This window comes from Haliotis rubra, unplaced genomic scaffold (assembly GCF_003918875.1).
Source record: "Haliotis rubra isolate DU_JTF1 unplaced genomic scaffold, ASM391887v1 Scf79, whole genome shotgun sequence".
Taxonomy (NCBI): Eukaryota; Metazoa; Mollusca; class Gastropoda; order Lepetellida; family Haliotidae; genus Haliotis; species Haliotis rubra.
Genome location: NW_025767512.1, coordinates 1,250,026 through 1,266,486, shown reverse-complemented (window position 1 = coordinate 1,266,486; position 16,461 = coordinate 1,250,026). Strand labels below are relative to the sequence as shown.

Genomic DNA, 16,461 nt, shown 5'->3' with positions numbered 1-16,461 from the left:
GCTCTCCCAACCGTCCACTAGGGCGAAGAAGGAGAGAGTGAAGCGAGGGAAGACAGGTGGCGCTGTTTTCCCGCCAAAACCAGAGGGACATAACTCATGGTGAGTAGTGATTTTACGTCTGCTCTTTTGAAAGGGAGCTTCAAAAAGGAGATACAAGTGTTCCACTAACGTTCGGGAAGGGAAGGAGACAAGCAATAATACATGAGTCAGGATAAGGAAAAATAATTCATTTTGGAAAAAGGAAATTTTACATCCAAGCCTTATTCCAGAAACGTTGGATTCCAAAGCCACTCAGCAGTACTACAGGCATGTCGCGACATGATAACAATGGACTCCAGGCCAACAGGACCAGCCACAACACATGCCCACAGAGAACAATGACATGCAATCAGCTGGTGGAGCACTATCACAGATAATCAGACAAGTTGCACATGAATACAATCAGTATTTTATGTAGTTTTATCAAAACCATCTGTTTGTCTCAGTATGAAGATCAATCTCATCCATCAAGCATGGATCTATTCCTCCCCAGAATCAATTCTATCACCATAGCAACCTGCATTACAAATGTATTATTATGTGGATTTTTCCATTGCGATAAAAATACAAAAAAGTCATCATCCATTGTTACATTATCCAATGGAAAGGTGGAAATGTTTTTCATCCAATACTCAGTTAAAACATAATTATTTGGTCAGTTGTTGTCAATGAATCATCATCTAATATGGGTCATTTGGGCTCAAGTGGTTCCTGATGTTTGCTGAATCAATGACAGAAACTACCCAGCTGACCAGAGCATGAGGCCACTTGACCACTCCATGAAATGGTGTGTGAACACAGGTTTCTCTTCCTGTATACCAAACCAATCCAAAAAATGTCTCAGACATTGGAGCATCACAACGGGGGACACCTGAAATGGGCTTCACACATTGAACCCATGGGGAATTGAACCCGGTCCAACACAGTAGTCATGAGCGAACGCTTAAACCACTAGGCTACCCTACTGCCCCGTGACATTGGAGAATCTTGTTCCAATAAAGGTCATCTTACATCAACTCCATAATAACTGTTTTCTAAGTTTTCACTCAACATAATATAGATGATACCAAAAGTGTTTGTTGTGGCCTGCATAGGAGACCCACACAGTCCTTTTATTCAATGCCAAGCAATGGTCAGCTTGGTGCAATTCTGTATCGCATTGAGACATTTATGTAGAGGTAGCTTCCTGGGATACATTTCTGCTATGAGTCTGTGAACGAGTTGAATGTTGCTTGGAACAGTATACCATTTACATGAAGGAATGTCAGCTTGTGAGAAGAAAGATGTTCCACTTTGGTGAAACCAACAATTATTGAATAGAGCTGAGACTCCTGATCAGTAAATTGAGCCCACGGGCATAGAATCCTACAACATGTAAGGGAAGCAACTCCGCTTTTCAGAACTAGGTCCCAGTTTAGAATCTTTAATAATCAAAATACTGGTGAAGTAAGAGAGGCAGCATGTCTGACGCCCATAGTCTTTCATGGTGTAAGAGCATCAAACACTTCGATTCAAGAGCCCTGCCTCAGTTGCTATGTAACAGTCTTTAAAATTCTTCGTAAGCACAAGTCTAGAGGGTCTTGATGACATTCTTAGTTTGGATAGCTACCCGGAATGATGGAGAGAACAGCAGTTCAAAAGACACCAGAACAAGACACGACTTCATTCACAATAATAAATAATGAATACTGATTGAAGACGTCAAAATATCACAATGCACACAAAACAAAACGTACGTAACAACTGTCTAAACATGCAGCAACTATCCGTGTATAGCAATAAATGGCAACAAGGTAACTGGCACTTCTTCTTCATAAGGAATCCGGTGTTTCTTGATGACTCGTGCTGCAAAACATTTCAGTGATAAATATTCCATTGGGCAAATCGGATAACCATGAGATTTCAGAAGGTCTAGGGCGCGCTGTGACCCTCGTTATTGCACATATCGGCATGCGCTCCGTGGTTCAGCAAACAATACAGAATGCCTTCGTCATGGAGCTCAGTGTAGGTGAGAAACTTCACACTGTTGTATAATGCAGTGTTTCTTCTTTGATCAACAGCGTTCACATTGGCTCCACATTCAATCAGCACCTGCACAACACTCAAGGCTGGAAATGCTGAGTAGAACTCTTCACTAGTAAGACTGATTTTGGGATCAACGGCAAGATGAAGCAAACTTTCTTGTTCAGTTCCCCTTGGATCCTGAAGTACCAGCTCGTGGACAAGACGTTTGAATGGCAGCTTTTCTTCAGGGGAACTTCAAGTCTGGCTAAGAGATGGATCAGATGAAGGGACAGCTGCATGAGGAGCTGGAAATCATCGGCAGTCTGATGAGGAACTGGTTCGTCTGACATTTTGGGCACTCCGCTCCGGATGTGTTGAATGAGCAGGTCAAACACCTCCAGGGCATCCCCAAACCGGACTCTTTCATCTGTCGCCCCTGATTCCAACTCCAGTTGCATCTCCCAGAACAGCTTGACGAGGGCCTGGACCGTGAACAGACACTCGTGGTTGAGAGCCTCAACCTTCTTATGCCTCAGCTGGAATGCATACTTCCATAAATCCACACACCGTTGGTATCTGTGGGTGTCTGCGTAAACCGCACCTCGGTACATCAACCCAAACGTTGTGTCTTTGTGATTTGGTCCAAGAATTCGTTCTCGGATCAACAACGCTTGCATGTACACAGAATCTGGGTCTATCACTTTCTCTTCAAGTTCCTCAAATGACTGTGGTTCCCTGGCATTATCATATGCAATCTGGCTAGTGGTGGGCAAGTCCTTGAGAACAATGTTCTGAGGATCACCGATACGTAACGCCATGGCTTTCTTCCACATTGCCAGCCCACCTGCAATATCATGCTTCTCATCAACATAGTTGGCACCTAGAAGTTCATAAGCATGAATCATACTGACCAAGTCCTGTACAGTGTGTTCTATGATAAAATCAACAATATTTCCAAAACCTCTCAATGCAGCAGTCTGCAAAGAATCATCACAGAAGTCGTTCCTGGCACGGTAGTCAGAACCATGTTTCAGTAAAAGTTCTACCGTCTCTAATCTTCCTTCTCGTATGGCATAATGCAAAGCCAGATTTCCAGAGTTATCCCTTGCATTAACGTCAGCTCCTTTCTTAATGAGGAACAAGCACAATTCAGAGCTCTGGACCGAGTTGATGAGGCAGGTGCCCCCGTTGATGTTGGGTTTGTGGATGTCGGCGCCATGGTCAACGAGGTACTTGACCACGGAGATGTTTGTCATGTAGCATGCGGAACGCACTGGGGTTGAGTCTGTATCGGATGTGCTGTTGATGTGAGCTCCGTGTTGGACCAGCGATTTTACGACTTCAAGGCGATTGGCTACAGCTGCACACCATAGAGGAGTTACCTGGAGACAGAAAAAGAAAGTTGGTTGGTTGGTTGGTTGGTTGGTTAACGCTGCACTCAGCAATATTCCAGCTATATGGCAGCAGTCTGTAAATAATCGAGTCTGGATCAAACAATCCAGAGATCAACAGCATGATCATCAATCTACACTACTGGGATACAATTAAGTGTCAGTGACAAGTGCTGATGAAAAGATGAGTTGTTAAGTGAGATTTGGAAGTTGTTAGAGAATCAGAACAATTGTAACCCGGAATTGTAGTGAATTACAATATGTGCCGATTCACGTACGGGAAAAGATATACATATTTATATCCATAAGCTGTATTAGAAATTTAATTTTGTCCTTAAAATCCTCCATCGCTTCTTTGAAAGATATGTTGCCAGAATGAAAAACCAGCCAGACGAATGTGGAGTAAACGGGCACCCATTACACAACATGGTCTGATGTGTTATGACTCTTCAATGTATACAATCTATGATCTTTGTGCAGTAATACTTGAATGTATCTACTCATGTTTGAAGACTGATGTGTTGTGAACTGTCAACATGTACAAGCTTGTATTAGACATGACATCTGTATAATAATGTATGAATGTTTCTACTGCTTGGTTACCCAGAATGATATGGTGCTATTATGAAAACAAACCATTATACAACCGCAATTATACAACCAAGATTGTATGATTTTTGTATAAAATGATTGTAACTAGAACTGTCACCTGTCACAGTGTACGATTTTTGTATAAAATGACTGTACCTACTGATGTGAATAAAAAATGTGGAAAAAATAAATAAATTAATAAAAATAAAAAAAAAAAAATAAATTGTAACCTGGATCTTCACGGGTACTTGTGAACAAAGATCTATGCTTTGTGGTATGATGACACACCGGCAGCCAAGTCACAAATTTTGACAACCTGATCCTTTAATTCGCCTCTTACAACCAACACAAGTTGAAGAACATATTCTGAACTGGAATCCCAAAGGGGTCAAATCCCCATAGAGTGTTTGGGCTCACCTGGTGCCTGGATCTGTCTTCCTCCACTTCATAAATGCCCTTCTGTTCCACATCGGCCATACACTCATCAAGGAGGTAGTTCCCAATGTGGACCTTTCCTTGCAGGCAGGCCATGAACAGAGGTGCATTGCCGTTGATCTTGTAGGTGACGACCCGCTTGCGCTGCTCCTTGGAGAACTTCTTGAGGGTGCCTCGGAGCTTACTGAGTTTGTCCTCCTGGATGCAGTTGTGGACGATGGAGGCATACCACGACACATCAACATCCTCCAGGTGTGTCTTGGATGCCATTACTGCTGGCACCTGAAGGTAGACAAACAGGTGTGACTCAGGGCAGGTAAACAAGAATCATTCTAGGCAAACAAACAAGAATCACTCGGGGCAGACAAACAGAAGTCACTCTGGGCAGGCAAACAGGAGTCCCCGTAAACAGGAGTCATTCTGGGAAAGCAAACAGAAGTGACTCAGGGCAGGTAAAGAGGAGTGACTCAGGGTAGGTAAAGAGCACATAAACATGAAAACAAATCTATCCAGGGGAATATTTCCATTTTCTGAAGCCTGATTACAGAAACATTTCATTCTGTCTTCAAAATTCTGTTAAGTTAATGGTCCCAAACATAAGCATCTAATAAACATTATGCCAGTAGAGTAGCATATGTTTTAGCAAGTATCCCTGGCTAAAGCTGAGTAGTATATGCTGGAGCAAGTATCACTCCCTAAAGTTGAGTAGTATATGCTTGAGCAAGTACCCCTGCCTAAAGTTGAGTAGTACTAGTGGGAGCAAATGTATCACTATTTGTCACTTGTCAGAGATATTTCAAACAGGTAAAAATATGATGAGCTACGCAGATTGTCCATGAGAATTGCTCACCTAAACAGATTGTTAGGCCTAAAAAAATGTTGTGGTTTCGATTACCCACCGACCCATGAATTCTGGTGCTGACTCTATGTTTTAAGCAGTATGAATAAAATAAGCTTTCTGATACCATTGCTTTTTCCGTGGCACGGAAGGACATCGGTCATTCTGATAAAGTCAACATGAGGGCTGCAAGCTTGTTTAAATAAACAATTACACATTGATAAACATGTTATTAGTTAGTACTTTACTTCTAAAATAAATGTAAAAACAAAATCCTCCCTACCTACCCTAAATTTTTAAACAGGTGTAATCGGAACCACTACATTTTTTTATTCAGCCTTAGTCATTCATCTGCCTGTACTGACTGACTGAGTTTGGTTTTACGCCGCTTTTAGCAATATTCCAGCAACATCACGGCGGGGGACACCAGAAATGGGCTTCACACATTGTACCCATGTGGGGATTCGAACCCGGGTCTTCGGCGTGACGAGACAACGCTTTAACCATTAGGCTACCCCACCGGCCCCTCATCTGCCTGTAAAAGCAGGCAAGATAGGGGAAGCCCAGAGACAACGAGTATAAAAGCAGAAAGACAGGGGAAGAACGCAGACGGACCAGCGCAAAGGCAAGATAGGGGAAGCCCAAAGACAGCGAGTATAAAAGCAGGAAGACATGGGAAGAATGCAGACGGACCAGCGGAAAGGCAAGATAGGGGAAGCCCAGAGACAGTGAGTGTACAAGCAGGAAGGCCAGGGAAGAATGCAGACGGACCAGCGGAAAGGCAAGATAGGGGAAGCCCAGAGACAGCGAGTATAAAAGCAGGAAGACATGGGAAGAATGCAGACGGACCAGCGGAAAGGCAAGATAGGGGAAGCCCAGAGACAGTGAGTGTACAAGCAGGAAGGCAAGGGAAGAATGCAGGCAGACAGCGAAAGGCAAGATAGGGGAAGCCCAGAGACAGCGGAAGTATAAAAGCAGGGAAGACATAGGAAGAACATGAGCGGACCAGCGGAAAGGCAAGATAGGGGAAGCCCAGAGACAGCGAAAGTATAAAAGCAGGAAGACATAGGAAGAGCGCGAGACGGACCAAGCGCAAAAGGCAAGATAGGGGAAGCCCAGAGACAGTGTGAATATAAAAGCAGGAAGACATAGGAAGAGCATGAGCGGACCAGCGGAAAGGCAAGATAGGGGAAGCCCAGAGACAGCGGTATAAAAGCAGGAAGACATAGGAAGAACGCCAGGCGGACCAGCAAAAGGCAAGATAGGGGAAGCCCAGAGACAGCGAATATAAAAGCAGGAAGACATAGGAAGAACGCAGACGGACCAGCGGAAAGGCAAGATAGGGGAAGCCCAGAGACAGTGAGTATAAAAGCAGGAAGACATAGGAAGAACGCAGACGGACCAGCGGAAAGGCAAGATAGGGGAAGCCCAGAGACAGCGAGTATAAAAGCAGGAAGACATAGGAAGAACGCAGACGGACCAGCGGAAAGGCAAGATAGGGGAAGCCCAGAGACAGCGAAAGTATAAAAAGCAGGAAGACATAGGAAGAAACGGAGACGGACCAGCGGAAAGGCAAGATAGGGGAAGCCCAGAGACAGCAGTATAAAAAGCAGGAAGACATAGGAAGAAGCGCATAGGCGGACCAGCGCAAAAGGCAAGATAGGGGAAGCCCAGAGACAGCGAAGTATAAAAGCAGGAAGACATAGGAAGAGCATGAGCGGACCAGCGCAAAAGGCAAGATAGGGGAAGCCCAGAGACAGACGAGTATAAAAGCAGGAAGACATAGGAAAAAGCAGAGCGGACCAGCGGAAAGGCAAGATAGGGGAAGCCCAGAGACAGCGAAAGTATAAAAGCAGGAAGACATAGGAAAAGCGCCAGAAGCGGACCAGCGCAAAGGCAAGATAGGGGAAGCCCAGAGACAGCGGAAGTATAAAAGCAGGAAGACATAGGAAGAGCACGAGGCGGACCAGCGAGAAAGGCAAGATAGGGGAAGCCCAGAGACAGCCAGTATAAAAGCAGGAAGACATAGGAAGAACGCAGAGCTGACGGACCAGCGGAAAGGCAAGATAGGGGAAGCAGAGACAGCGAAAGTATAAAAGCAGGAAGACATAGGGAAGAACGAGACGGACCAGCGGAAAGGCAAGATAGGGGAAGCCCAGAGACAGCGAGAAGTATAAAAGCAGGAAGACATAGGAAGAACGAGACGGACCAGCGGAAAGGCAAGATAGGGGAAGCCCAGAGACAGCGAAAGTATAAAAGCAGGAAGACATAGGAAGAACGCAGACGGACCAGCGGAAAGGCAAGATAGGGGAAGCCCAGAGACAGCGAGTATAAAAGCAGGAAGACATAGGAAGAACGCAGACGGACCAGCGGAAAGGCAAGATAGGGGAAGCCCAGAGACAGCGAGTATAAAAGCAGGAAGACATAGGAAAGAACGACCGGAATGAAGGCAAGATAGGGGAACGGACCAGCGGTATAAAAGGCAAGATAGCGGACCAGGGAAAAGGCAAGAGGGACAGACAGCGAGAGTATAAAAGCAGGAAGACATAGGAAGAACGCAGAGCGGACCAGCCGCAAAAGGCAAGATAGGGGAAGCCCAGAGACAGAGTAGTATAAAAGCAGGAAGACATAGGAAGAACGAGACGGACCAGCGGAAAGGCAAGATAGGGGAAGCCCAGAGACACAGTATAAAAGCAGGAAGACATAGGGAAGAACATGAGACGGACCAGCGGAAAAGGCAAGATAGGGAAGCCCAGAGACAGCGAGTATAAAAGCAGGAAGACATAGGAAGAACGCAGACGGACCAGCGGAAAGGCAAGATAGGGGAAGCCCAGAGACAGCGAGTATAAAAGCAGGAAGACATAGGAAGAACGCAGACGGACCAGCGGAAAGGCAAGATAGGGGAAGCCCAGAGACAGCGAGTATAAAAGCAGGAAGACATAGGAAGAACGCAGACGGACCAGCGGAAAGGCAAGATAGGGGAAGCCCAGAGACAGCGAGTATAAAAGCAGGAAGACATAGGAAGAACGCAGACGGACCAGCGGAAAGGCAAGATAGGGGAAGCCCAGAGACAGCGAGTATAAAAGCAGGAAGACATAGGAAGAACGCAGACGGACCAGCGGAAAGGCAAGATAGGGGAAACCCAGAGACAGCGAGTATAAAAGCAGGAAGACATAGGAAGAACGCAGACGGACCAGCGGAAAGGCAAGATAGGGGAAGCCCAGAGACAAGAAGGGACAAACAATGAACCAGCCAATCCAGCCCATCTGATGCCCTAGTGTCAATCTGACTTCGCTGGCCTTCCCGTGTTCGCCCTAACTCATAAAACTGTACTGCAAGAAAACCTCCATCATTGTATTATTCATGTATATGATATCAATGTATGTACTTAATCAAGTATACACCCGTATACAATTATTATACATCTCTTGTACTACATTGTACTTTTTTGTAGCCTTGAGTGAATATATAAAGTTATCTAAAACAATTATTCTTTGTACCCAACAATGCCTCATGTTGTTTGAACAGCACCAGAGGTGATACACAAGTATCCCTGTCTAAAGTCAAGTAGTATAGGATGGAGAAAGTATCCCTGTCTACAGTCAAGTAGTATAGGATGGAGAAAGTATCCCTGTCTAAAGTCAAGTAGTATAGGATGGAGAAAGTATCCCTGTCTAAAGTCAAGAAGTATAGGATGGAGAAAGTATCCCTGTCTAAAAGTCAAGAAGTATGGGATGGAGAAAGTATCCCTGTCTAAAGTCAAGTAGTATAGGATGGAGAAAGTATCCCTGTCTAAAGTCAAGAAGTATAGGATGGAGAAAGTATCCCTGTCTAAAGTCAAGTAGTATAGGATGGAGAAAGTATCCCTGTCTAAAGTCAAGTAGTATAGGATTGAGAAAGTATCCCTGTCTAAAGTCAAGTGGTATAGGATGGAGAAAGTATCCCTGTCTAAAGTCAAGAAGTATAGGATGGAGAAAGTATCCCTGTCTGAAGTCAAGTAGTATAGGATGGAGAAAGTATCCCTGTCTAAAGTCAAGTAGTATAGGATGGAGAAAGTATCCCTGTCTAAGTCAAGTAGTATAGGATGGAGAAAGTATCCCTGTCTAAGTCAAGTAGTATAGGATGGAGAAAGTATCCCTGTCTAAGTCAAGTAGTATAGGATGGAGAAAGTATCCCTGTCTAAGTCAAGTAGTATAGGATGGAGAAAGTATCCCTGTCTAAGTCAAGTAGTATAGGATGGAGAAAGTATCCCTGTCTAAAGTCAAGTAGTATAGGATGGAGAAAGTATCCCTGTCTAAAGTCAAGTAGTATAGGATGGAGAAAGTATCCCTGTCTAAAGTCAAATAGTATAGGATGGAGAAAGTATCCCTGTCTGAAATTTAGTAGACTATACTAAATGATGATATACTTCATGATGCTTTGGATACCAAGATATCGGCCCTCAGAGAAGAGTTCAGTCAAACCACAACTGATGTTAAGAAGCTTAAGGCGGACAAGGACTATATTTGGTCGAAGGAGGGTAACAAGATTCAGTACAATTGTAATGAAGAGACTATTCAGTGCTTAAAACAAGTAATCTCATCTATTCACAACAAGATGCTGGAAGATGCAGAATCCATGATCAGATCAGAATGTGAACGACTGAAACTGAGGAACAAACACATCAGGATCGCGGACTCCTCTGGCGGTTGGGAGACGGTGATGCAATATGTTTCTAATGAACTCGCTGACAATTCTGACGATGATCGGGCTATTTTCCTTGCTAACAGCAGAGCTGTCAGGAAATTGCGTCAGAAGCGGGGAAGATACATGCCGTATGCAAGTAGAGCTGCTCGTAGGAGTTCTACAGTTAGTCGTCCCGTGCAGCAGGTGGCTAGCGTTTCTAACAGTCCTCAGCATATCCAGTCTGTCAACCAGCCCTTTCGTACCAGAGGTCAGCATTCAGGAGCATGTTTCGCCTGTGGCGAGCTTACCCACTTCCGGAGAGACTGCCCCTATACCAGTGGCGGAAGTCAGGGAACGTCAGTCGGAGGTAGTGTAGGCCAGTCGGGCCAGTGGGCAGAGGCAGGATTTGTCAGTTAAATATACTTTTCACGAATGTTTAAATTCATTTCAACTTGAACACCTGTCAATGACTGTAGCAAATTTTGTTTCATTATTTTCATAAATAACACTTTTAGACACATTTTTGTGTGACATGCAGAATTTCCCTGTCTGAGATCAGGCAGTCACGCGAATGTGTGACCCCCTCTCAAGTAGTCACTTGTACGCGTAACAGGGGACTGTCTTGCATTCGCATTACGTCCTCTACTGCTGACCTACCATCCTCAAGAAATCACCTAAGTATCAATAACCAAGCGCAATGTCAATATCGAGTGTGGCCTCCACCAACTGCAGTAACATCCCTAACCTCCTCTTCATTGACTTTATCATGAATTATACACAGTGAGTTAAGGAAGCCCCACATTTGCCAATCAACAACAAAATCAATTGATTTTCAAAGTTATAAATAATAAGCTGTAAGAGTAGTTTATTGACACTCAATATTTGCTTAATGACAGTTACACATATTGCATATAGTCACATTGTGGTGCTTGGCTTTGATTGTAGCATGTTCATGTCTAATATCAATATGGTACGCCCCGAGATATGAAAATAATCATAGAAAGAAATATAATTATGACAGGAATATAAATGGCTATATGGGGATTAAAAATCATGGGTGTTGCAATACTTTTTGCTATGGATATCCTTCAATCTGTTCACAACTTTATCGTCAAAAGCAAAAAGATATGAACAATTTTAAATTCATGTAGAAACGATAACTGCATAATTATATTTTTCCACAGACACCACTGACTTCAAAATACTGACTTAATATATTCTATTCGTGCAACTATACATTATGTTCAGCACTGTCTGGTACAACGTATACTAACCAGCAGTGTCAACTCATTACCTGGATAGGTATTTACATAAGCTTTGCTTTTTTACCAATCCTAATTTCTGTGGAAATGAAACCAGGAAAACAATCCAATTCCATGATGATATTGAGTTAAAGTCACTGTACAAAAGCAAGCAATGACAACTGATAGAATCTTCTTTACTTTGTTCATTAAAACATTCAAGCAATACCTTGTGATGAAAGCTTGGTTAGTTTAGCTGCATGATAACAATACAATCATTACTGACAAGTACTCATCTAGTGATTTGTGTTCTTGCTGCACATGGCTACACAGGGTACACACTGTCTTCAATATATCATATCTGAATTGATTAATGAGAGTTGTTGTGAGTGCATATTGAGCACATCCACAACGGCACTTTATACACACACTGCAAACCAGTACTCACATTCACAAAAATATATTCACGACACTGTGAAACAGGGTTTAAACATATTTACGATGTGAACAAACCTCCTCTCAAATTCTATTTTATTCCTGAAGAAAAACAAAAATGTAAAACTATACACATGAAAAATAAGTGAATATTTAATGTTTCTTATCACTAATCTTTATCAACATGTTTAGCTTGGATAATGCTTACATATTGTTAGGCAGTCCTTCTTGTAGTTATAATGTAATATTTTAATTTGCCCTTATTTTTATTAATTTTAATGTAAATATGAATAGATTCGCTTATCGTGAAGATACACAACACTACTTGCCTGTCCAACCTACGCTGTGTTAAGAACTGATGGGTATATTACAATAATGGGTACAGCTTAAAGACAATTCTATATGGAAATAGTGAAATATCTGATCTTGATAACCTAGCTATCTTAAAATCTGTTTACCACTTCATCACTGCTTCTTGTAGATTTGGGAGCAAATATGGTTGAAGAATTATTAGCTTTAAGAAATATATCGGTTGTTATAATGAAATTGCTATTGAAATATTAATTATCATCTGACTGTACATTAACCTTGTGGTTTGTCATGTAATCGTTATCGTTGAATGATAATTTTGGTTTACTTAACTTTGTAAATTGTATTTGAGCAGCATTAATATAAGCTTGTATGCTAATCCATTTGTTTTACGAATAAATATGTTTAAACCATATGAATAGATTTCAATATATTTGGTGAACTATGACCGGAAAATAATATGATATCAATTACATGTCTACTGTCTAGGAATTATCATGCTCCACTATTTTTGTACGTTATTGTTCAGGTAAACCCTTGACCCAGTTTATACTTTTAGTTAATGTTCAAACAATTTACAGTCGTTACCTCTAAACCTCCTGGGCTGAGGGAAATAATATATTTCTTGATGTAAGCCAATGCATGATGGCGCTATCATAATTGTATTATGCAAAATGCAATTTGCCTTCAGCCCAAGGTTTTTAAATAAACTTCCAGTTATTTTATGCATATAGATCTGTACCTATTCACGCTAGTAATTACCCACTAACAGGGTTGTGTTGGCGCTTTAAAGGGGAAAGCAACCCTACGTACATGTTTGATTCAAAACTTCCATTTGGTGCTTCTAAGTCCCAAATTTTTTTCCAGTGTTTAAGTGCTGCAATATGCAGAATAATGAAAGTGAGATATGGGTACAGAGTTATAGCATATTTGGATGATTTTCTGATTATTTCAGATACTGCTAGTGAATGTGGCCAAGCCTTGGCAAAACTTATTGAAGTATTGAGATGGTTAGGTTTTCGCATAAACTGGAACAAGGTTGAAGGGCCAAAACAGAAGCTTGTTTTTCTTGGTGTTTTGATAAATACCACTGAATGTACTTTAGAGTTGCCAATGGACAAAGTTCACACCCTTGAACAGGAAACAGCTGCCTTTGCGGCAAAGAAGACAGCAAGTAAAAGGCAGATAGAGAGTCTGATAGGAAAATTGAACTGGTCATCCTCTGTGATACAGGGAGGTAGAACTTTTCTTAGGAGAAAACCTTAAGAACACTTTAAAATCAGGAAGTGAAAAGGTGTTAATTAGTGACTCCTTCAGATTGGATTTAGAATGGTGGAATTCCTGTTTGAAAACCTTTAACGGATCAAAGAAATTTTTGGACAGCAAGCCAGTTCGGACTGTGCAAAATGCATCATAATGATTATGATATCAATTACATGTCTACTGTCTAGGAATTATCATGCTCCCATATTTTTTGTATGATATTGTTCAGGTAAACCTTTGACCCAGTTTTTACTTTTAGTTAATGTTCAAACAATTTACAGTCGTTACCTCTAAACCTCTTGGGCTGGGGGAACTAATATATTTCTGATGTAAGCCAATGCATGATGGCATTATCATAATTGTGTTATGCAAAATGCAATTTGCCTTCAGCCCAAGTTTTTTAAATAAACTTCCAGTTATTTTATTTTTGCTGTTTTCTTGAATAAGGTAGTCTAAATATGATGTTTTACCATGTTTACAGCTGTTATGTGATTTGCGAGAAAACAATGCTTCCTTTAAGCGCTAAAAAACCCATAACCTAGGATATACGTTAGATTTTTAAATCTAAGCAATCGTAACTGATCCCACCCGGAAAAGGTATACCACTGTTGGAAGACATGATTCGATCAGTAAATTTGTCTGGACAATCGCCTAATTCTGCTTTTGCCCCAAAACTAAACATGCTTCACATGTGAAAAATTGATTTAAACATATTTTTATTCATGAAGATGAATTGGGATTGGTGAACAAGCATTACTGCTTATGTTAACACCGCTCCCATGCAACATAAAATACAACATGAAATGGAGGATTTGATGTCATTGATACTGACCATTGCATAAATATAACATTTATAAATATATATATAAATATATACAGATAACATGAAATACAACTATTCTCTAAGTAGTCATAAGTTAGAGAGTTACAGTTGTGTGTGTCTAACAAGCCATTGTAGAAATATAAATCAATCATGAGAAGGTTGTTGAGTAAATTTAATTATTTTCCTGACAAAATTTGAAGCGTTGTGTCTTGGTTATATAATCGTGGACGGATTCAACTATTTTCTGGTTTACACAGGAAGTAAGTTCTTTGTTTCCCTTAAGAACAGTATCCAGGTTATAACCGGTAGTGTAAAAATACATATTAAGTCTTATCATAGTATAGTTACGGCAAGTGAGGAAATAGTGTAGGGCGTTTTCACTCTGATGTCCACAAGAACAACATGGGCTGTCTATTAAATGTCTGTTATACTTATCGGCGTTTAGGTCGCTACATCCGAGCCTGAGGCGGCAGTGAACGATTTGGCAAAAACGAGTGCCATAATTAAGGTCAAAGTAATCTTATTTTCAGTTTTTGTAATTAGGTTTTTAAATTCTGTGAGATTACATGATGCTTTGGAATTTGGTAGGGCATTCCATAAATTTATTGTGACAGGTAAAAAGGATTTAGCATAAGAGGCAGTGTGACTGTAAATTCCTTGTATTTCAGAGTTATTCCTCAAGCTGTAGTTTGTAGTTCCGGGAGTTTGGGATCAGGTCACAAAGATATTTTGGCAATTGGTTGTTGTACATCTTATAGAAAAAAGTTAACTTCTGACAATACCTTCTATATTGCAAGGACTGAGATTTGGTTTCATTATAAAGTTTGTTATGACTTGTGCCACGAACGGCATCAAATATAATTCTCAGAGCATCAAGATGTAAATTTTCTAATGTACGTGATTGCTCAGACGTACAGTTATCCCAAATATGCGAACAAATGTCCAATATTGGCAAGATATAGGACTTATACATAATATCCAACGTTTTACGTGATAATCGGTATTCAAAATTCCTCAGGCAACTGATCATAGGCAAACTTTACATACAATATCATTAGTGTGATTATGATTGTTCCGTCCATGAACAGGTTCGGTTTTAGAGACGGTTTCGTTTTACATGAGAACTGAGTAGCGTTTTAAAACAAGTAGTTTCAGTTATATTTGGATGAAATGTAACCTGCCACTTACGGGCCCATTGTGAAATTCTATCTAGATCATTGTTAAGACAGGTAGCAGCAACTGATGGATCGTCTATGATAACATATAATGAGGTGTCATCCGGAAGAGACGAATGTTACTGTCAACATCACATACAATATCATTGATGTATATCAGAAAAAGAAGTGGTCCAAGGACAGATGTGAAAAAATGCTGAAGTATATCGGATTGATAGACTAACTGAAATAGAAAGAAGAAACGAAAGATGACAGAATGTTCGTTTAACGTAAGATGGTGGAATTGATGTTAGCAGCAGCTTAGACAGATTCTGTAATGGAAAGTTAGTGTGGGCAGATTGATCACCGCCCGTGCGTCCAGACGAAATGTCTCAGAAATAATGGCAAATATTTGAAACTATAATAACATCCTTATCATCTCTAATTTTACCCGGAAATATGAATTGATGCTTCACATGCACGTGGCACGATACCTTTCAACGAAACTTTGACTGGCAGACATCTGATCGCACTACTACTGTTCAACACCTATATTTCACCATTTTGACATGCAGGTGGCGTAAATAAGGAGCAGATAACTGCTACGAATCAAAGGGACAGTACTCAGCTTAAATGTTGTGAGTGACGTACCACGAAACAAAGCGAATACATAATTATTGATCGTCATTCTAGAAATTGGTTAGTAAACAACGAAGCATACGATTTTATTTGACAATAACTTCTTGTTTATTGTAAATAAACATCTTGTTGACTGTGTCAGGCGCTACTGCAGTACATCGAAACGTCGCTACATGCAATAAACAAGAAGTTGTTATCCACAAATTAGTATACATGTGCTTCGGTATAAAGCGAATACATATTGATCAGAAGATAAAACAATAAATGCATATATCCAAGAAGTTGAGACAGGCAAGTGTCAGAATGTGAAGGGTTGTTGTGGAACATCAGTTACTGAGTATTTTGTTCAACAAAAATCGGCGTTTGGCAATCATAACTAAACAACACTGCCCAAAGTGATTTGGCAATGTCTTCTTGGTTTTATCATATTTGATTCAGTTCAAGCCATTTAGGCTTGTTTATCTCTTGTACATTACAGTTATTACAAGCTGTGAAAATAAGAACAAGTTATCTGTGCATGATAACAATCTTGGCTATTAACAAATTACACCCGTGAAGATCCGGGTTAGAATATTGGCCTTCAGTAACCCATGCTTGTCGTAAGAGGCCACTAACGGGAACGGGAGGTCACGCT

The 16,461-nt window shown here is 41.1% G+C and overlaps 1 protein-coding gene across 1 annotated transcript; it reads right to left on the bottom strand.

Moving 5' to 3' along the window:
* Positions 1-1,112: 1,112 nt before the first annotated feature.
* On the bottom strand, positions 1,113-15,776 carry LOC124261123 (protein fem-1 homolog C-like). The gene is given in 5 exon segments (XM_046695449.1): positions 1,113-1,957; positions 1,960-2,297; positions 2,300-3,425; positions 4,443-4,742; positions 15,683-15,776. Coding segments are annotated over 4 exon segments (1,908 nt in total). The 5' UTR covers positions 4,731-4,742; positions 15,683-15,776; the 3' UTR covers positions 1,113-1,801.
* Between the last annotated feature and the right edge of the window lie 685 nt (positions 15,777-16,461).